At 44.1% G+C, this 20,021-nt stretch overlaps 1 protein-coding gene across 4 annotated transcripts in view; it reads left to right on the forward strand.

The window, feature by feature from the left end:
- Window positions 1-19,576, forward strand: part of LOC116937330 (ubiquitin carboxyl-terminal hydrolase 2-like) — a 56,788-nt gene extending 37,212 nt beyond the window's left edge. For all 4 annotated transcript variants that reach the window (XM_032944393.2, XM_032944391.2, XM_032944392.2 and 1 more), the window contains 4 exons: window positions 242-320; window positions 3,831-3,944; window positions 11,303-11,423; window positions 12,039-19,576. In XM_032944393.2, coding sequence (XP_032800284.1) covers window positions 242-320; window positions 3,831-3,944; window positions 11,303-11,423; window positions 12,039-12,120 — 396 coding nt within the window. In that variant the 3' untranslated portion in view covers window positions 12,121-19,576. The remainder of the gene's footprint in view (window positions 1-241; window positions 321-3,830; window positions 3,945-11,302; window positions 11,424-12,038) is intronic.
- The last annotated feature ends 445 nt before the right edge of the window (window positions 19,577-20,021 follow it).

A 20,021-nucleotide genomic window follows, 5' to 3' on the forward strand; every position in this document is an offset into this window, starting at 1 on the left:
ACATAATCAGCAGGGGATCAAATACTTTTTTCCCTCACTGTATCATATTTGAGTAAATTTGGCCCTCGGAGTAAAATGTTGGGATACCCCTGGTTTAGGTTCATTTTCAGTCTAAATTATTGTCAAGACATTTAAATCTAATACTATTTGTGGTCTCTGGATTAATGAAACAAGTTCCCAATGGGTTTTTAAAACATTTGACACTGATCATTGTTTCTCGGTTCCACCCCATTCCATACAGACATGCTCGCGTTGTAAGGCGCGGAGGAAATGCACTAAGAAGTTCACCATCCAGAAGTTTCCCAAAATCCTCGTCCTACGTATCCTTTGCAATTACCACTCATCTCAGTTGCCATATTGCCCTCGTACCATGGCCAGCTCCAGAGAAATGCACTCAGCTGTGGCTTTAAATACATCCATAAATAAGCGGCTGAATTGGCAGTGGTGTTCAAGCCAAGATAAACAAATGAATCATTTGGCGGGACCATGGGGTCCCGCAAAAATCAGGTCAATAATTATTTTTCAGTCCGCCCACTCGTGATCCCGACAGCAACGCACCACCCGCCCAGACTCGCGCCAACAAGCGCCAGCAGGCGGCGATCAACACGATGGGCGCCACCCCACCGGCCAAACGCAAGCCCGGGCGTCCGCCGCAGTTGTGCGCGGCGACAACGCCTTCCGGTCAGCCGTCAATCCTCAGCTTCTTTGCCAAGGCGAGCCCGCCCCGGCAGTGAATTTAACGTGTTTATGTAATTTTAAAACTTTTTACGAAACTTAGTGCCCCGAGTAGCTCTCGACGAGGCCAATCGATTGACACTAATAAAGAATTAAAGCTTTCGTAACTGCATAAAATTACTCCTTGGTTTTTTCGGTAAAATCACGTATGTAGAAATACCATAAAATTATATTAAAATAAATCAATCACGACATTTCCACCACAACACAAGCGATCTTCATTAGGTGTAAAGAACAAATCATGGAGGTAAATACAACAAGAAGATGAGAGACGAGAATTCAACAAACCTAAGAACAAATTATGTGAAGCACAACCAGTCAGGCCAACAACACAGTTAGACACTTACCTGGCGGACCACGAATTTCAGAAGAGTGTTACATTTCGTGTTCAACCTCTGGATTGAACATACCAGCATAGGTATGGTCTGCCAGGTAAGTGTCTAACTGTGTTGTTGCCTGACTGGTTGTGCTTCACGTAATTTTTTCTTAGGTTTGTTGAATTCTCGTCTCTCATCTTCTTGTTGTATTTACCTCCATGATTTGTTCTTTACACCTGATGAAGATCGCTTGTGTTGCGGTCGAAACGTCGTGATTGATTTATTTTAATGTAATTTCATGGTATTTCTACATACGTGACTTTACCGAAAAAAACAATGAGCGATTGACACTAGTTTTGTTGTCGGTAAGGCAAGACTCGTGTCGCTACGCGGTTTTTCCCACCCCGGGGCAGTGATGGGACTCCGGGGTCCCGCCAATTGCTTCAAATGTCCACCATCATTAACATAAAGATCCTGAGTCAGCTACCGTTTCAGGCAGTAGCCCTTCAATTAGGCACAATAGCCTGTATATATTTTTCTGCATTATGTTAACATAGTAATATCAAATGTTCTTTAGTCTGCATTTAGGTGATCAAAAAGTGATTACTTGCTCAAGTGAGCATTCACGCAAGGGTATTGCGTATATTTCCGTGAACAGTCAGGGCCACCCTTAATTTTGCCATTACTTACGTACAGGCTGGCACGCTTTTACAAACACATGATAAACACAGAACCCACTCTCACACACGCACATAAAGACATTTGCGCACAAACTTACACACTCGAATGATTTAATGTGTAGTGTGTTGACTTAGGCGCACACTTGTACTTGGAGGCAACACGTTTATTTAACACAATGGGTTACTCTAACAGGATAACAGCATAGGATGGTGACCACCACAGCTAACTAAACTGACACTCGGAGAGACAATTCTATAGTCGGACCAGGACAGCTAACTGGCTGCCTGGTCCACGCGTGAAGGCCGGAGACCGAGGACCGAGGATCGAGGATGGCGACTTCATTCTCAGAGTTGAACGCCCCGATCCCTCGCGGGACCACGCTTATAACTCCCCTGGCCTGGCCGGCCCCGCACCTGGCCACGCCCCCCTTCCAGAACCCTCGTGGGGACTCTGGATCCCCATTACGTGATCCTCTCACCCCCGACTGGGGGCCCCCCTGCCTCCCCTCGTCTGGTCACATGCCCTCCCGGGTTCATCTCGCTGCCACGTCCTGACACGACCCCATTCACAGCGACACCTGGGCTCCGCCCCTACAGTACCACCCTTAACACGGCACTGTCTCTACATCATGGTGGCCCCCTCGAGACCACCTCACACGTACTCTTGCACAAATACATGCATGCAAAATCACACTCACATTTACTAAACATAATTCATAACATAAATATACAACTTACCTCAGCCACAGCCTGACTTAAGTGTATGGAGCGATAAATGTCACAGAAATCGCAGACAGGGATTTGTAGTTAGCCATGCCGAGTCTGAGGGGATGTTGGAGACTGCAGTCAGCTGAGCAGAACACTCCAATCCCAGGTCAATATTCTGGAAAACAGGTTGTAGACAAGGGCCTACACTACGATAAGCAGAATTACATAAGTAAATAATCCCAAACGAGCAACTGTCATAATTTTACAAAAAAAAGTTTTTTCACCATTAACACAGCCAAATGCATCTTATTTTGAAGATTGTGTTCCCCATACCCACACTGCTACTCTATGTAGATGGCATCCTGATTTGTGGAGGGAAGGTGGCCCTGTGGCACCCAGAGCACAGCTATGCATCGCACACTTAATCCAAACAGAATTGAACATAGGTAAAATATCAGTGTATCCATTTAATATGTTACACGCATGATTTAATGTTGACAATAACTAAGGACATGTTAACTAAGTATTTTAATTCGTTATCTATAATTGAGGATATATTCAGTACGTTTTAAATATGTTGTACATTTTTTAACTAACAGCAACATATAATACGATATAAATACTCTGCACTTTCCGTTATAAGGTTTTGGTGCCTATTCAATACGTTGCCTGATAGGATTTACTTAGTTCTTATATATTCGGACCCCCAGATAGCCCTACTTGTAAAAGTTACCTGTGTTCTGGGTCTCTGTCATTCATAACTCTCGCAAATAGCAGTGGACTAACCTGAACGGCCCTGAAGATGATGTCACAGAACTACTTCAGAAGTCACTTTATTCGACCACTACCTACAGTTAGAGTAAACCATTTATATGCCTTCCAAAACGTGTTTGCTTTATGTTATCAAAGCTAAATTGCAACTTGCAAAATTGTGCCACATTGCCACATTATTATTTGCCCTGTAGCTTCATTTGCTTAGAAACTCTCACATCCACGGTGCTGCCTAATGAAAGTGCTGTACTGCAGTGGTTGCTAGAATAAAAACGATTTTTTTTTAACTTAGGGAAGCTTTCCCAAGTCTAAAGACCCCATTTAATGAGGATCCTGTCTTGTGGTGGTTTCTTTAATGAGTGTTTAGCTTTTTGTTTGGAGGAAATGAGAGAAAACCCACCACGTGTTTGAGGGGTGATGCTCAAAGATTTGCACAGTTTCAATAACTCATTGCTGTACTTGGATCTGTTGGCCACCTCCCAGTTCAAGCCAACAAAACCAGGTGTTCCCAGGCAGTTTATAATCCAAGCATTACCACTGATCCTTGCTTAGCTTCCGGGATGCATACAGATTTTGTAAATGCATTGTTGCGTTATCCCTGAACTGCCCTCGCCTTCAGACCTGAAGCGTTTCTCTGAGTCATCCCGCCGCTACCAGACCAGCAAGCTTTCAACCTTCGTGGACTTCCCCCTACGAGACCTCGACCTGGGCAACTTTGCTGCTGACAAGAATGGTGAGGCCAGTCCCTGGAAAAATCCACACGAGCGCGAAACATCGGCTACGAAAACAGACAGACATAATAATTACTTCATGGGACCTCCTTGCCAGTACCAAAATATGATAATAGGTTTTTCCCCTTTTTTCTGGCAACAAAAAACAGGTGTTAAGATATTCTTGGTTCTTTCGGTAAAGTCACGTAGAAGGGAAACAATAAAATAATAAAAATATAAAACAATAAAATTATCACGACGTTTTGACTGCAACACAAGCAATCATCATTAGGTGTGACAACCACAGCAAGAAAATTTGAAAAAAGTGGCGGTTTTTTTAACGTTAGCACCACGGAGAGCGATTTGGCAGTTATTCGGATGGACGAGTCCATCTATGTTCGGAAAAGAGGAGGGGGGAGACGAAAATAATGGATGCGGTCTGAAAGCCACCGTAAGCGTGAACAATCAATTAAGACCCGAAATGGTTTATCAAATCCTTCCAATGATTGCTAAGCCAGAATCCATCTTCTCGGTTGAAATTGTCTCTGTGTTTGTATATGTGGATAGCCTCATGAACTAATCTCTCATGGTAGCCAGATGGCTTGCAAAGAACCTCTGTCTTGGAGAAGTCAATGTCATGTGAGCCTACTGAATTATAACAGTGATCTGACACGGCCGAGGTGTTGGTCCTACCGTGTTTTAGGTCTGCTTTGTGTTCACAAATGCGGTCCGAGACATGTTGTTTGGTTTCTCCAATGTAACTACTACCACAGAGGCAACTTAGTTTGTGGACGGCAGGGTACTGTATGTCCGGAATCACATCTTTTACAGATGGAACCAGATCACGGATTTTATGTAATGTGTTGAATCGGACCTGGATCTTGTGTTTATTGAAGATTTTGGAGATCTTTTTTGTGAATCCTGCAATGTAGGGTAAAGTGATGGTTTTGAAAGGCTCCTCAAGAAGTACAACCAAAACAAAAGAATTAAGGAGGAAAAATTATTACTGTACTTATAAACGACGGATGGTTATCACTTGGTCTGTCGCGATGCTTTTACGGCCACTGATGGTTTACGTCTTGAGGATTAGGCTTTTGTTAATGACTCGTGTATGTTTTGAGTGATATGGATTGTGTTGAGTAGGCCTGTGTTTGGAATTAATTCTTTGTGTCAAGCAGACACCTGGTTTGTCGTGTGGTGGGGGCAGAGTATGTCATACGTATGGTTGATTCTCCTTTCATAGCAGTCGATTCGGCCCACACTAGTTGACGGATTGGCACGATGCGCTGTTGATGTGGCGTTCTGTCGGTAGAGGGCGCTCACAGCTCGCTCGTAGCGGGCGCCGTTGTGCGCCGTCGGCGTGGTGGCCCGTCGGTAGGTGGCTGGCTCACGGCTCGCTCGTAGCGGGTACGGTTGCACGATCGGTAGATGGCGCTCGTCTGCTGGTCGCTGGCACGGTTATGTCGTTGGCGTGATGATTACTGGTTGCACGCTATCTGGCGCTGGGCGATACACGTTTGTTGCGATGCTCCTTCTGATGGTGTTGATTCGCACCGTGTAGCCTGTCGCTAAACAGCGAATCTCGCCATTCTGGCGAGTTGTAGAGAATTCTTCTGCGTCGGTGGTGGTTGATCTTCTGATGGTTGATCTTCTGCAGGGATGAGTTGAGCTGGTCCGCTGGTCGCTGAGCTTGTCCGCTGGCTGATGAGTTGATTTCAATGCTGGAGCGTCTTACTTTTATGTCAAAATGTCTCCCCTTGGCTCCTCCTTACAAGGCGGAGCTCCTTTTGATTTAGCTGTGTGTCGTGGTCTGGAGTGTGTGTGTCCGTATGTGTGTCATTTACGGCCTGGTTCTGTTCGTTGTCCTCTTCCATAAACCATAAAAAACAAATGCTTCAAATCGTTCCGAAGGCGTCCCTCTGTCTGCGTTATACAATCTGACATTTTCCGACGACCAAAGGAAGGGTTAAGGTTTTTAAAGTTAACATTTATTCCATCATAGTTTTTGGTACTGTACCACTCGCAGTTAGGATTCTGTCTGTGACTCCAGGTATCTGCTTTTTATTTTCACGAGGATATGATGCTCTCTTGAGCGTATGCATATTCTTATCACGTGCTGCGGGAAGACAAAGACGGCCGGGAGGCTCTCTCTGGCTAGCCCTCGATTTAACGTCGCTAAAATGTCATTTGGTTTAATGTTTAACAAGCTTGTGTTTTACCCAGTTATCCTGGCCCTTCCTCAGTTTTTATATTTTCGTCAATCCGTGTGTAAGCTTTATCATTTATATCCTTTTATTTCCGTTATCCTGAGCCAAGAGATAAGCCTCTCAGTTGTTGGAATTTTGTACTCCTTGGTGTTTGCAAGGTTATATAAACGGAATATAGTTTAAGGTGAACCACGTTAGCATTAATGTTCTGTGTGATATTATGTATTAATATTCTTTTTCTTTAACTTAAAATTTGCTTGCCTGGGTTTTGCTGACGCACGCTGCGCATTCTAAGGAATTTACCCCCCCCGCCCCCTCTCTGCTTGTGCGGGGGTGTGCCATTTGTCTGGCGTGTGGTGGGGGGAAGTGTTGTTTATTGAGTCATAGCTCTCCCGTGAGCGCAGATGGCCAGCGATAATTCCTTGTCTTCTGGTGTTATCTTTGCTCTCTCGCGCTGCGGGAAGACAAAGGCGGCCGGGAGGCTCTCTGGAACACAGTTTATCCTGGTTTCGTAAGCTTGAACCGTTTGATTAATCCCTTCTGTATAACCCTGGGTTTAATACTGCATCATTGTTAATGCTCCCCAGGATTTGTGATTTAACATTGTATTAACTTGCTCTCTGTCTGTACCCGGTTGGGTCTGTGCTGTTATGTCATCATTTACTTTATTTTATTCTTGATGTCCTGAGGTTTGAGAATTCGCTTTGACTTAGGCATAACTCGGACTGCCAGGATTCTTTTTTATGCTTCGGTCAGGTCGTGTAGAAATTATTAAAGGTGAAAATGACATTTAGTATTGAATTAATAACTGGGTAATGGTTCATTGATGTAGCTTGTGGCCTGGTTTTTTAATTGGCGTGAGTGTGAGGATCGATAATTTTAGCTTATTCTTGTTGTTGAATTTTGAACTTTAACGTTACTTTAATAGCAATGAAGGGGAAAATGGTTTAGCTGTTGGCGTCAGTTTGTCTGCGCTGACGAAGGGGGGGGGGGGTCCTGGGGGTCTGGAATTTCCCTTTACCTCTTGGCGACCCCGGAGTTTATGCGTAACATAAATTTTTATGTTTGTTTGCGAAATCGTCCCCTGGCAATCTGGCGATTCCACCGATAGCCGCTAACCTTTCCTGGCCCCGGAGTTTATTGTATTTATTTAAAAAATGTTATTGGTCTTTTTACGATTTCCATCTCTGGTTTGCTGTGCTCTGGTATTGCGTGTTTTCATTTATTATTTCTGTAAAAAAAAAATATCGGCAAATATCCTTATTGATATTAATTGTGGAAAAAGGGCCATATACAGCAGTGCTAACGTAAAAAAACGCTACTTTTTTCAAATTTTCTTGCTGTGGTTTTCACACCTGATGATGATAGCTTGTGTTGCAGTTGAAACGTCGTGAGAATTGTATTGTTTTATATTTTTATTATTTGATTGTTTCCCGTCTACGTGACTTTACCGAAAGAACCAAGAATATGAATCCCTGCAGTCACGAAAGCTTTATATCAAAATTTAGGTGTTAAGATGTTAAAACACCAAACTTAAACCTTTTACAAGGAATCATGTCTGCATTAACCACAATGCTTGTGGTCAGAATGCAAACAAAAAACATACTCTGATAATATATGCAGTGTCCTGGAAGATGATTGGTTCACACCAGAGACAGCTTTCTTTTTAGCCTCGTCTCAAACGGTGTTAGACCTGAAGACGCCAAAAGGCGTCCTCTGGTCTAACACCTGCATATATTATGAGAGTATGTTGTTTGTTTGCATTCTGACCACAAGCATTGCAGTTAATGCAGACATGATTCCTTGTTAAAGGTTTCAGTTTGGTGTTTTAACATCTTAACACCTGTTTTGTTGCTAGAAAAAAAGGGGAAATACCTATTATAATAATTACTTGTTTTTGATAGAGGCCCTTGACACCGAGGCATCTCATATTGCTTTACACCTGATACGTCATATCTGATACATTTGAAAGGGCACCTCGAGTGGCAGCTGCCGCGATGTGGCACATGGTGACTTGATATCTGGTCTATAAATTGGATTTTGTTTGGAGGAATCTGATGCCAGAGGAGGGCTTCATGAACCGGACTGCTGCTACTGCTTCCATTATACAATCTGCTCCTGCGCTATATGCTGCTGAAAATGCTGGCGTTACTGTGCATGTCACTGCTTTATATTTGCTGCTGCTACACAAGTTCACGTAATCTACATTAAGTCGTTTGTGTAGAGGCGCAATCTGTGAGCTTTAATTCTGTACTCACTGGTAGCGTGTACCATCGTGTTACACTCCCACTACTAATTCGATGTTTGCTGTTGTGGTCTACGGAAAGTTGGTGGAAGGAAGGCGACTTAAGCAACAACTGGTGATGAAGTCACACTGGCAGTAGTCCTACATGAATGAAGCTCAAATTAATATTAAGACTGTGGAAACCTGAAATCTAATATATAAGATCTGTATTTACAGTGAGGGGAAACAAGTATTTGATCCCCTGCTGATTTTGTACGTTTGCCCACTGACAAAGAAATGATCAGTTTATAATTTTAATGGTAGGTTTATTTGAACAGTGAGAGACAGAATAACAACAAAAAAATCCAGAAAAACGCAGGTCAAAAATGTTATAAATTGATTTGCATTTTAATGAGGGAAATAAGTATTTGACCCCCTCTCAATCAGAAATATTTCTGGCTCCCAGGTGTCTTTTATACAGGTAACGAGCTGAGATTAGGAGCACACTCTTAAAGGGAGTGCTCCTAATCTCAGCTTGTTACCTGTATAAAAGACACCTGTCCACAGAAGCAATCAATCAGCTTCCAAACTCTCCACCATGGCCAAGACCAAAGAGCTCTCCAAGGATGTCAGGGACAAGATTGTAGACCTACACAAGGCTGGAATGGGCTACAAGACCGTTGCCAAGCAGCTTGGTGAGGTGACAACAGTTGGTGCGATTATTCGCAAATGGAAGAAACACAAAAGAACTGTCAATCTCCCTCGGCCTGAGGCTCCATGCAAAATCTCACCTCGTGGACGGTGAGGAATCAGCCCAGAACTACACGGGAGGATCTTGTCAATGATCTCAAGGCAGCTGGGACCATAGTCACCAAGAAAACAATTGGTAACACACTACGCCATGAAGGACTGAAATCCTGCAGCGCCCGCGAGGTCCCCCTGCTCACGAAAGCACATATACATGCCCGTCTGAAGTTTGCCAATGAACATCTGAATGATTCAGAGTACAACTGGGTGAAAGTGTTATGGTCAGATGAGACCAAATGGAGCTCTTTGGCATCAACTCAACTCGCCATGTTTGGAAGAGGAGGAATGTTGCCTATGACCCCAAGAACACCATCCCCACCGTCAAACATGGAGGTGGAAACATGCTTTGGGGGTTTAAAATTTTGATTTAAAGCTTTCGTGACTGCAGTAATTCATATTCTTAGTTCTTTCGGTAAAGTCACGTTGAAGGGAAACAACAAAATAATAAAATATATATAAAACAATAAAAATTCTCACACACCTGAAGACGACCGTTTGTGTTATGGTCGAAACGTCGTGAGAATTTTTATTGTTTTATATATATTTTATTATTTTGTTGTTTCCCTTCAACGTGACTTTACCGAAATAACTAAGAATATGCTTTGGGGGTGTTTTTCTGCTAAGGGGACAGGACAACTTCACCGCATCAAAAGGACGATGAACGGGGCCATGTACCGTCAAATCTTGGGTGAGAACCTCCTTCCCTCAGCCAGGGCATTGAAAATGGGTCGTGGATGGGTATTCCACCATGACAATGACCCAAATCACACGGCCAAGGCAACAAAGGAGTGGCTCAAAAAGAAGCACATTAAGGTCCTGGAGTGGCCTAGCCAGTCTCCAGACCTTAATCCCATAGAAAATCTGTGGAGGGAGCTGAAGGTTCGAGTTGCCAAACGTCAGCCTCGAAACCTTAATGACTTGGAGAAGATCTGCAAAGAGAAGTGGAACAAAATCCCTCCTGAGATGTGTGCAAACCCGGTGGCCAACTAAAAAAGAAACGTCTGACCTCTGTGATTGCCAACAAGGGTTTTGCCACCAAGTACTAAGTCATGTTTTTCAGAGGGGTCAAATACTTATTTCCCTCATTAAAATGCAAATCAATTTATAACATTTTTGACATGCGTTTTTCTGGATTTTTTTGTTGTTATTCTGTGTCTCACTGTTCAAATAAACCTACCATTAAAATTATAGACTGATCATTTCTTTGTAAGTGGGCAAACGTACAAAATCAGCAGGGGATCAAATACTTTTTTCCCTCACTGTAGGGGGTGGGGTGTCGTCAGAACTAAGCTCGGCCTGCTTTGTTTTTCAAGCACATGTTCACACCATACGAGGTACACATTTGAGGCTGTATCCACCTAGGCAAGGCACCAAACAGGTTCAGATACCAATTGTCATTGATTTACTCCATTGCTAGCGATCAGACTCCAGTTGTTGAGTTCATAGCACACTACGGAGGACCATTTTCATCGCTTCACACTTCTCTTACAAAGCTTAGCTCTTCATACTCTACAATCTTCTTTATATCCCTGACACTACACATCAATATGTACACACCCCTCAACACCTATACCCCACACCCTGACATACACATCTCATGCTCCTACAGGCAAAGCCTCCTGAAAGTCACACCCCCTGCATAGTATATACCTTGTTCTATAAGGTATTCAACAGCAGAACCTCAACAGTATCCCACTCACCTTTACACCCCACTCAGTGTCAACTGCTGTCAGAAAATGCATAATTCTTCTGTCGTATGAACATAGCAACATTTGCAATGGGTGAATTGAATTTCAATAGTCAAGAATATCGTCGGATGCGCAATTAAATATTGTCACCCCAATGGAAGTGAATATGAAGGGCAACTGCTTATTTTGTTCTCCACAGTTGCGTTGCGGATTGTCGTTTAATCGCTACTTGTGCATCAGATATCCACATCACCCATCAGAAGTCCTAAATCAATTTATGATCATCCACTGCCACCTGAATTGTGTGAAATCAGGAGGTTCTGCCATAGGATCTTCAGCTAGGCTCCTTTTTTTCACGTCCACGCTGCTTCATTGGTGCCGCCACTTTTTCCGCACCCTGTGTGCATGACCAACACTGTTCCCATGTCTTCACACCTCCTTGCCCTCCCTCTCAGTGTCTGCTGTGTACAACTTGTACGCCGTGGCCAACCACTCGGGCACCACCATGGGCGGGCACTACATCGCGTACGGGCGGCCACCGGGCAGCTCCGAGTGGTACTGCTACAATGACTCGCGGTGAGCGGCCATGTGGCCAGCACAAAGACAAATACAAAGATCCCACATATAGCCTTAACAAACTTTTGAGGCAAGTGCTGTTAGCGAGCATCTATGAAGGCCAGCACGGCACAGGAAGGGGTAGCTAACCAGCACCATGCCTTTGTTTCCCTGGTGGCGATGTTTACACACCGCACCCGCTACTCGTTTGAGGTTGAGTTGACCTAGGGGAGGCCCAGGACCGGTTTAAATAATCGTCATTGGTGTTGGCCATGAGCGGGATTCGAACTCGGGTCAGCGGGTTCAGAGCATAGCGCGCTAACCGCTGAGCCACCGCTCCCCATTCAGCCAGCATACACACGCAGGGTGCCTTTTATCAACTTGTGGCAGCATAGAAGCACAGTACAACAATTGGATTTTACTGCATTGCCCTCTCCTGTACACCACGTATTCCCACAACCCTATGACAACCTACTGTGTGCAGTGGTGGTTGCCCATACAAGCACTACCCGGGCTCACTTCTGCTTCACTTCTGAGATCTTACAAGATGGGGCACACTCCAGGAGATCCGTTTGCATTGAGTGCGAGGAACTGTCGCCCCATGTCTCACCACTGTGTTCTCTCTACCACGGGCAGGGTGACCCCTCTGTCCATAGGTCAGGTGCGCTCGAGTGAGGCATACGTGCTCTTCTACGAACTCTCCACGTCGCGCTTCTGAAACCTCCTACCATGGACGCAGCTACCCGCCACGCCTAGTAGTACCTGCCGCAAACACAGCTAACCACCACGGACACCACTCCCCACCATGGACATCGCAACGCGCCATGGACACAACTAACCTACTCCGACAACGCTATCTGCCATGGATACTGCTACCAACCATGGACATGGCTAACTACCACAGACAGCACCACTTGCCAAGGGCAGTGCTAACCACCATGGGCAGCGCTACCCACCATGGACACAGCTGCCTAGTACTGACAGCCACGGACACAGCTACCTGCCACGGACTTCACCTTCCCTTCCCTGATCTCCCACTCGGCAAATGCTACGCTCGGCCATGCTCCGGGGAGACGTGTCTACCCCTCCCCAAGGCCGGGATAAATGGTGGGCCGTCCTTGTGGCCTTATCACACGGGGAGAGCGTGCCACGCTCCGTTGCATCTAAGTGGTGGCAGGAACTGAGCTTTTGCACTGTTTCCACAGCAACGTTTCTAACTTAAAGGCTTTAAATAAGCTGCACGAAAGTAAACACATCCCTTAACCACACAAAATGGTGCAATCCTGTAATTTACCCTCAATAAGATTATTAAAACGTACAGAACAAAGGAGGTGAATGTAGTTTGGCAGGGAGGTTTCGTCCGGTCTCTTTCCCAGCACTGACAGACAGTTCTGAAAGGTCCGTGGGTATTAAACTATGATCATGGAGTGCATTGAGCTGCCACAGACTCACACTTCCAGCAGCGTTGGAACTGAAGGTTGACTAAACAGTGTTTAATTTTACGGACATGCTAGTGAAGCACGAATGGAGCATGGAACTGCACTAAAGGGTAGAAAGGCAGAGTGAGTGAGTGGCTATCCGAAAGACACCGAAAGGGCTTGGAAGCTCAGGCGTTGGCAGGGAAGGATACGACACCTGTGGCTGTCGTCGCTTCAATCCAAGAGTCGCGTTTCACTTCCACATTGCGTGTACCACTCACTTCCCTGACTCCTAGCTTGGCATTGCACCATTTCTCGACAGCAAAATGCAGTCACATGGATTCTGGTTAACAGAGCTAGGCAGCGCCTCATTTGGAAATGTCCATCACTAATCCCCAGAGCCACCCTGGGCTTGGGGAGGTGGGTTGTTCCTCAGGTGCGGAGCGACTTTCCCTGCACTCGTTGCCTTGTTTCGCCACTCGCTGGGAGTGAAACATTGCCGCTCTGACAGAAATTTCTGCATTCAACTTAGGCCCGTGGGTCCCTCTCTCCCATACAGGCAATACGATACAATAGATTACGGATGCATTTAAGTTCTGAATGTAGCTACATCTGAAGACATCACCTTGTGTTGAAAACCGTTCTTTAACACAATATGGTGCATTGCTCATAAAGAGTTCTGGATATAAATGTGTAGGTCTCGTGATTTGGCACCAATAACACAACAGGAATGAAATTTGGAGAATGCACATATCTATGTTGTTCCCATTCCCCTGTCCCCTAGGCTCTGGATACCTTTGTGATTGGCAGCAGTCATGTTTCTCAGAGCGGTAGTGTCTTACTGCAGGATGTAACTGGCAGTATTGCGCACTGCGCTTCGCAATGAATATTGTAGATAAGAGTGTGGTGCGTTTGTGCGCTCTAACTCGAATGCACTTGCCCTCTTGCCGTTATATCCGCTATATAATGTAATTATTTAATATAGTGTGGACATTGGGGCTGCTGAGTGGGTAATGTGGTGTTGAGAGGCATTGAGTCTGCAGGTTTATCATGTGGGCACAGATGGTCAGCTTTGGATACTATAGCTTTGATAGACTTCTCGTTTCGATTTCTACATGACAAACAAACACCTGCATAGTAAGACATGTGAGAAGGAGCACCAACACCTACATAGTGTGTATAAAAGGCAAATGAGGGAACATCAGAAGCACTTATGTCACGTCATCTTCCAGAGGTTTTGTGCTAACATGGTGGTGTACTGTTCACTGTGAATTCTTAATAGTAATTGCTTCATCCTCTCTTGGCAAGATACCGATAGCACAATCGCTCTGTACTGCGGAACAAGCAGACGTATCGTTACCGTGGGCTCATTACAGAGTTCACGAGGCCCAGTGCATACTACAATTGGCAGACAGGCCTGCATTTCAGAGACAATTATTTAGCAGACAATATGCCTACTTCTCATATCTGTCCCTCTACATAATGTAAGTATTGTTTACACATCCCTTCAGCTACATGCCTTGCAAGAAGTGCATAATTTTATCAGAATTGGTTCAATACATTAAAACTGGACAGGTTTCGCCATTCAAACTCATCAGACATAATTTTTTACGGACTTTTGTTTTCAAAGTTGCCTGTCGAACTCTATGCACCGTTGGGTCCCATACAGTACTCTCCAGCAGTAAATAAGGGCCAGTCTGTGGTAGTCCCAGAATTGCATGGGCTGAGTGGTGAAGGAGTCTAGCCAGCCCAGGCTGGGTGCTGCTGTATGAAGTTTATTGAGAATGTCCTCTTCAATCATACCGACTCTCGCAGGGACTGGCTTCATGAAAAACTGTATGTTATTATTTTAGTTCCCTTATATAATTTGTTAATGTATTTTTTTAACTACTCTACAACACAATGGTGTAGTTGGACTGAGCCTAATGTGCCCTTTAGAGTATAAATGAAATGTTAAATGATTGTAAACACTTGGTGGTAATTTAATTTCACTACTAACTAGCAACCCAGCTGTATTTGAATGTGACCGTCAATCTCTCCCAGCCAGCAAAACTTGTATTCGTATATAGAGCCCTGTTACTCCCTTTTTCTTGCCTTCTCAGAACTGTACGTCAATATTTATCTCGATTTCTCGCTTTGTTTTTGCTAATTCCTCTCTCCACTGTATCTCACCCACTTAGCTCCCCCTATCACTCTTCCTGTTTCTCTCTCACCCTCACTCTCCTTATTCCTACCTCTGACCTTTCCCTTCTCAATATTTCTTTCCTCTCCCTAATCCTCTCTCCCACTGTTTTTCATTTTCCCTTGCTGTCCTCTTTCCTCACCGTTTCATTCCCTTTCACTCTCGGCGCCTCTCTGTCTCTTCCTTATCTATCTCCCCACCCTATACCTCTATCTCCCGCCTCACCTCCTCCCTTTGCTCTGGTTTGAGTATGATCGAGTATGATGATGATATGACAATATGATAGAGTATCCCGCACATTTGTTTGGAATACACATCCGGAAAGGATGGTGGGGTGTGATGTCGGGGTGACGCACAAACCCGGCTCAGTGCTGTGGGATGCGGGTGATGTCAGTGTGCACTTGCGAGTGCAGCACCTCAGCCTGACAGGAACCCACCCAGATCATCCATCCAGAACACTTTTCTACTATAGTAACAAACTGTATAGGAAGCAGAGACTCTATGGTTTTGAAGAAAACAGAAATGGTGCATTTTATTAATGCAGTTAATACTTGTTATAGTTAAGCACCATTAAGTAAAACAATGCACTTTTGATTAGAACAAAATGTACGTTAATCGTATTCAAATCTCACGTTTTGCAGAGACACTTAAAATAAAGCGGTGTGAAAACTTTACTATTCTTCCTCATGCTATCAGATTATAAACAGCTACTCCCACCCTGTAGGGGCACAAGGTGACAGGCAGGGGAGCAAGTAAGCTGCTAAACCAGTGTTATCCTCCTGTCTGTGAGGGCTTTCTCTAGACTCCTCCCGCACAAAAGCATTCAACAAAAAAGCAACTAAACGTCAAAAGCAGGAATTTCCTGAAAAAGACATGAAGCGAGTTAGGCTTTGGTGGGTAGAGATAAGGGGGCATTTAATATTGGTATAAATTTCGTGGAATATCCCACGTCTCCTGGGTTAAACAAAAGAGAGTGGTCGCAGACAAGCACTGGCAGGAAGGCACCAAGTTGTTTCACCCAAAGCTAGTGTTTGCAATTCTGCCTTACAATGAGCAATTTTATAGCACAACCCAATCTTGATTTTTCACAAAGAAGTACTAATATTTTAAACAATGGAAGCATGATGAGCCAAGTTGACCTCTGACGGATTTGAAAATCTCAATAGATTGGTTGTGGGCAGTACATTTCGATGAATGCACTGTGAGCACGGACACTGAAAAAGGTGACGTGTGGTTCATGGTAGCATGATGGTCAGTGGGATTGGGGGGCCACACTCGGTGGTTGTCTAGTTGGTTAGCAGTAAAGATAGTGCTCGTGGCTCGCTCGCTCGCTACTTGACTTGGTTAGGGTTACTAGGAAAGCCAGTACTCGTGGCTGGTTGGCTCGTTGGTTTGGGTAAGGAGTAAAGTTGGCATTTGTTTTTTTAGTGCGCTTAACCCACACACTATTTGCTTCTATTTCACATCACAATGCATGTCTTTTTAGTCGTGTCTATCTAGGTCTTTACAGTTTTACCCAGGCAGAATGGGGAAAGAAAGTTACATTAATAATATTAACACCTGTCTGTTTCAGGCCGTTGTAGAAACAAACCCCGACATGGTAAAATGGAAAACTGCGTTTTCTCATTCACATATTCCTAAGGCTTGAAAAAAATTATATAATTTTACCAACATTTCAGTTGTGTCTTGAGGTATCTGTAAGTCCTGACACCATAACTTAGTTGTTGCACTCTGCAGGATTATTAATGGTTTTGAACAAATGTTTTTAATTATTGTTTTAATAATACCACTTTTATTGCTGTGTGATAATTCAATGTTGTGCTTTTTAAATTTTGCTTTTGGGGCATCCATTGAGACACCAAGGCATCCACTCACCAGTAGCCCCACCCAAGTTCTGGCAAGCACTAGGTATTTGAAAAGGACATCTTACCTCTGAAGTACAGTTTTGTGTTATATGGAAAATAGATGTGCTTTAACGTGGGATACTGTGGCTGTAAAAGCTGGCAGTGCAGCCAATATGGCCTTGACCCTATCCCAAACCCATCGCCGCCTCCTCCTACTTGCTGTGTACCCCACTTCTGTCGCGAGTGTTTTAGTTTGATGCTCTTTCTCCCAGTTATTTCTCATCAGTGCTTTGTTGATCTGTGATGGCAGGTGTGAACAAATAGCCAACGGGCAGGCAATTTGGCAGGCACAGAGGGCATCTAATCCACAATTCTTTACGGTGGCGGTAAGTAAAGTACTATGCTTCCCCAAATTAATATAGCATAATTCATATTCTTGGTTCTTTCGGTAAAGTCATGTAGAAGGGAAACAATAAAATAATACAAATATAAAAGAATAAAATTCTCACGACGTTTCGACTGCAACTCAAGCAATCATCAACAGGTGTGAAAACCACAGCAAAAAAAAAATCTGGATTCCCCACCGCTTGCTCAGGGCTGTGAACCGTAGAGGAGCACCAATGCCTCTGCTCATTTCAGCATCAGGAAGCACCGTCTACACATGTCCCATGGTTGCTTGTCGTCTCCGCCCTCCTCTCCCCCTTCCTTTAACACTGCAATTGTTCACCCGCACCACATGTGTGAACGTGAGATGGATGTGTGCAATCGTTCTTTATAGCAGCTTTGTGGTGATGGTGTGGTCCATTTTTCCACCACCACAGGCATGGGGAGTTTATTGATTTGTCCACGTCGGCACATGCATACTCGGTAATGAAAACGTGTAACTCGTGAATGTACGGCGTCGTGAAGAGTAAAACCAGTGGCCGGCTGAACAAATCACTTAAGTGGAGCTATCCTCGAGTTGTGTAGAGTAATGCAAGTTAAAGGTAAATATAAATAACTTGTGTTTTATGCAGTCAGCCACTGAAATGAAAAGTGATCAAAGTGAAACATTATTTGGCAATGATGTGAAGGGGTTAGGGTGCAGAGGACACTAGGTCTTTCCCCCAATTCTAACAAACCAGCCCCTAGGACAAACCCTGACCGGAAACCCAAGGTCGGCTCTGCTGCTTCACTTGGCCCATTCAGACCTTTGTTCACTTTTCATTATCATTGTTCAGAATGCTCCATCTGTAAGGCAGCGTCACCCAGCTGTACACTTAGGTTGCCAGTGTTTGCTTCAGTTGGGATCCCATCAAGTGTAAGTATGTATGTTGAACTTCTTTCGCACCGTACATAGCCAACCGTGCTAATCGGAGGTGTGAGGGAAGGTCAACAAACTAAACACAAAGCAGTTCTAAATAAAATAAAATTAGATTTAAAAGTGTATAGCTCCAGTGGCTTTCTAATATCAGAAGGAAGAGCGATACAGATGGCTGCAGAAGCACATCTGAAAGCATACGATGCAGTGACCATCTTTGTTCGATGGTTAGCCAAAAGCCACTGCGTTGATGACCAGAGTTTGTGTGATGGTTTATGCTCCTAGACGAGATCAGCAAGGTATTGTATTGTCATATTGATACGCAGAGGCTGTCATGTATTGGAGAATCTGCTGGTCTTGGACAATGTCCTGTTGGATAAAACTCAAGTATCGTCGTCTCCCTTTACATATATGGTTTTCAATGACAAAATATTGCAATAGTTTGCTCATATTTTTGGCTTTAATTCCAAGTAACTGAAAGTGAAGGTGAAGAAAGGACGACCCAATTTGAAGAAGCAACCACCCAAAAGAGGCACTTGTCCCATTTAGACTTTGTCCCGGGCATATTTCACACGTTTACATCTTTGTTCCAGTTGATGTCTCTCGATTGCAGAATTTACAACATAATCAAGTGACTGTTGACAGTGGTGCACAAGCAATTTTTTTCTTTTACAAATCTGTAATTAACACTGCCTCAACTTTGAAGGGTCTTGGCTCAAACGTTAGAAAATTGCTCTTGTTTTACAAAGAAAAATAATAATTTTGTGATTGGGAATGAGGTCACTAAGGGGTTTATGGAGCGCCTAACCTTAATTTCACAGCTCTCATTAAGGAAGTTTTAAACTCATAGTTTTTTTCAACAAGGTGTTTCTGTTCAAGATAGTTCCTAATGTTGCATATAGTGAGCTTTTTTATTTATTTGTGCACCACTGCAAACTATGTGCTGTATTTTATTTCATTCCCGTGTCGAACGGCTCTGGGGGGGACACTCGTTCATGCATCTGCAAGAGATAAGGTTTGGATTGCATCTTCCTCTATGTAGCAGCAGTCATGAAGCACGGCTACAGGGCTTATGGCTTTCCCATCCTAATTCAAAGCTTTTGCTTCAGGATATTGCAATCGTTGAGAGGTCAAAGCTCTTCTCTGAGCAGGCCAAAGCCATTCATGAAGATTGTGCATCACCCATGGACTCATGGCTGTACTACAGTTTTAGAAGCAACCGTGAGATCAACGTCGGCCTGTGTCAAGCCTTGACCGTGACTTGGTTTAAACATGAATATACATCATCATACCATTCTGTGGAGTGTGTGGGAAGGGAGCTAATATAATGGATATGCGCTTGGTTTTCAAAATACGATGTTTTAAAAGATATGCAGGATTTGCAAGTATATTTAAGTAAAATATATGGAAAAATAAATTATAGACATTTATTTGTGTAGTGTACAATTTTCTCACACCACAAACTCTGTTTGCAAAACACGTGCGTGCATGTCCGTTTTTTCACAAAAGCTTGAAAATCCGCTTGCACACCAAATCCCTCCAATGCGCACCCACAACTATTAACCAGGGCCAAACAAAGTAGGGGTACATGTGTGTTTTGTCAGACGTGCTGCAATTTTCATATCAGGGCTCTAGGACATGTGTGACCACTGTTGAGTCATGATATAGCCAACACGGTGGCATGTACTGACAAGGCTCGATTATTGCAACTCACTACTCTACGGGACGTCTGGCAAAAACATTTCCAAGCTGCAGCGTGTACACAATTGTTTGGCACTTCTCGTGACGGGTACTGCAAGATCTGACCATGACCGTCCAGTGTTCGCTGAGCTGTGTTGGCTTCTTTTTGCTGAACGAATACATTATAAAGTCGCA

The sequence above is a fragment of the Petromyzon marinus genome, chromosome 32, assembly GCF_048934315.1.
Source record: "Petromyzon marinus isolate PM22_M1 ecotype Great Lakes invasive population chromosome 32, UKy_Petmar_22M1.pri1.0, whole genome shotgun sequence".
NCBI classification, from domain to species: domain Eukaryota; kingdom Metazoa; phylum Chordata; class Hyperoartia; order Petromyzontiformes; family Petromyzontidae; genus Petromyzon; species Petromyzon marinus.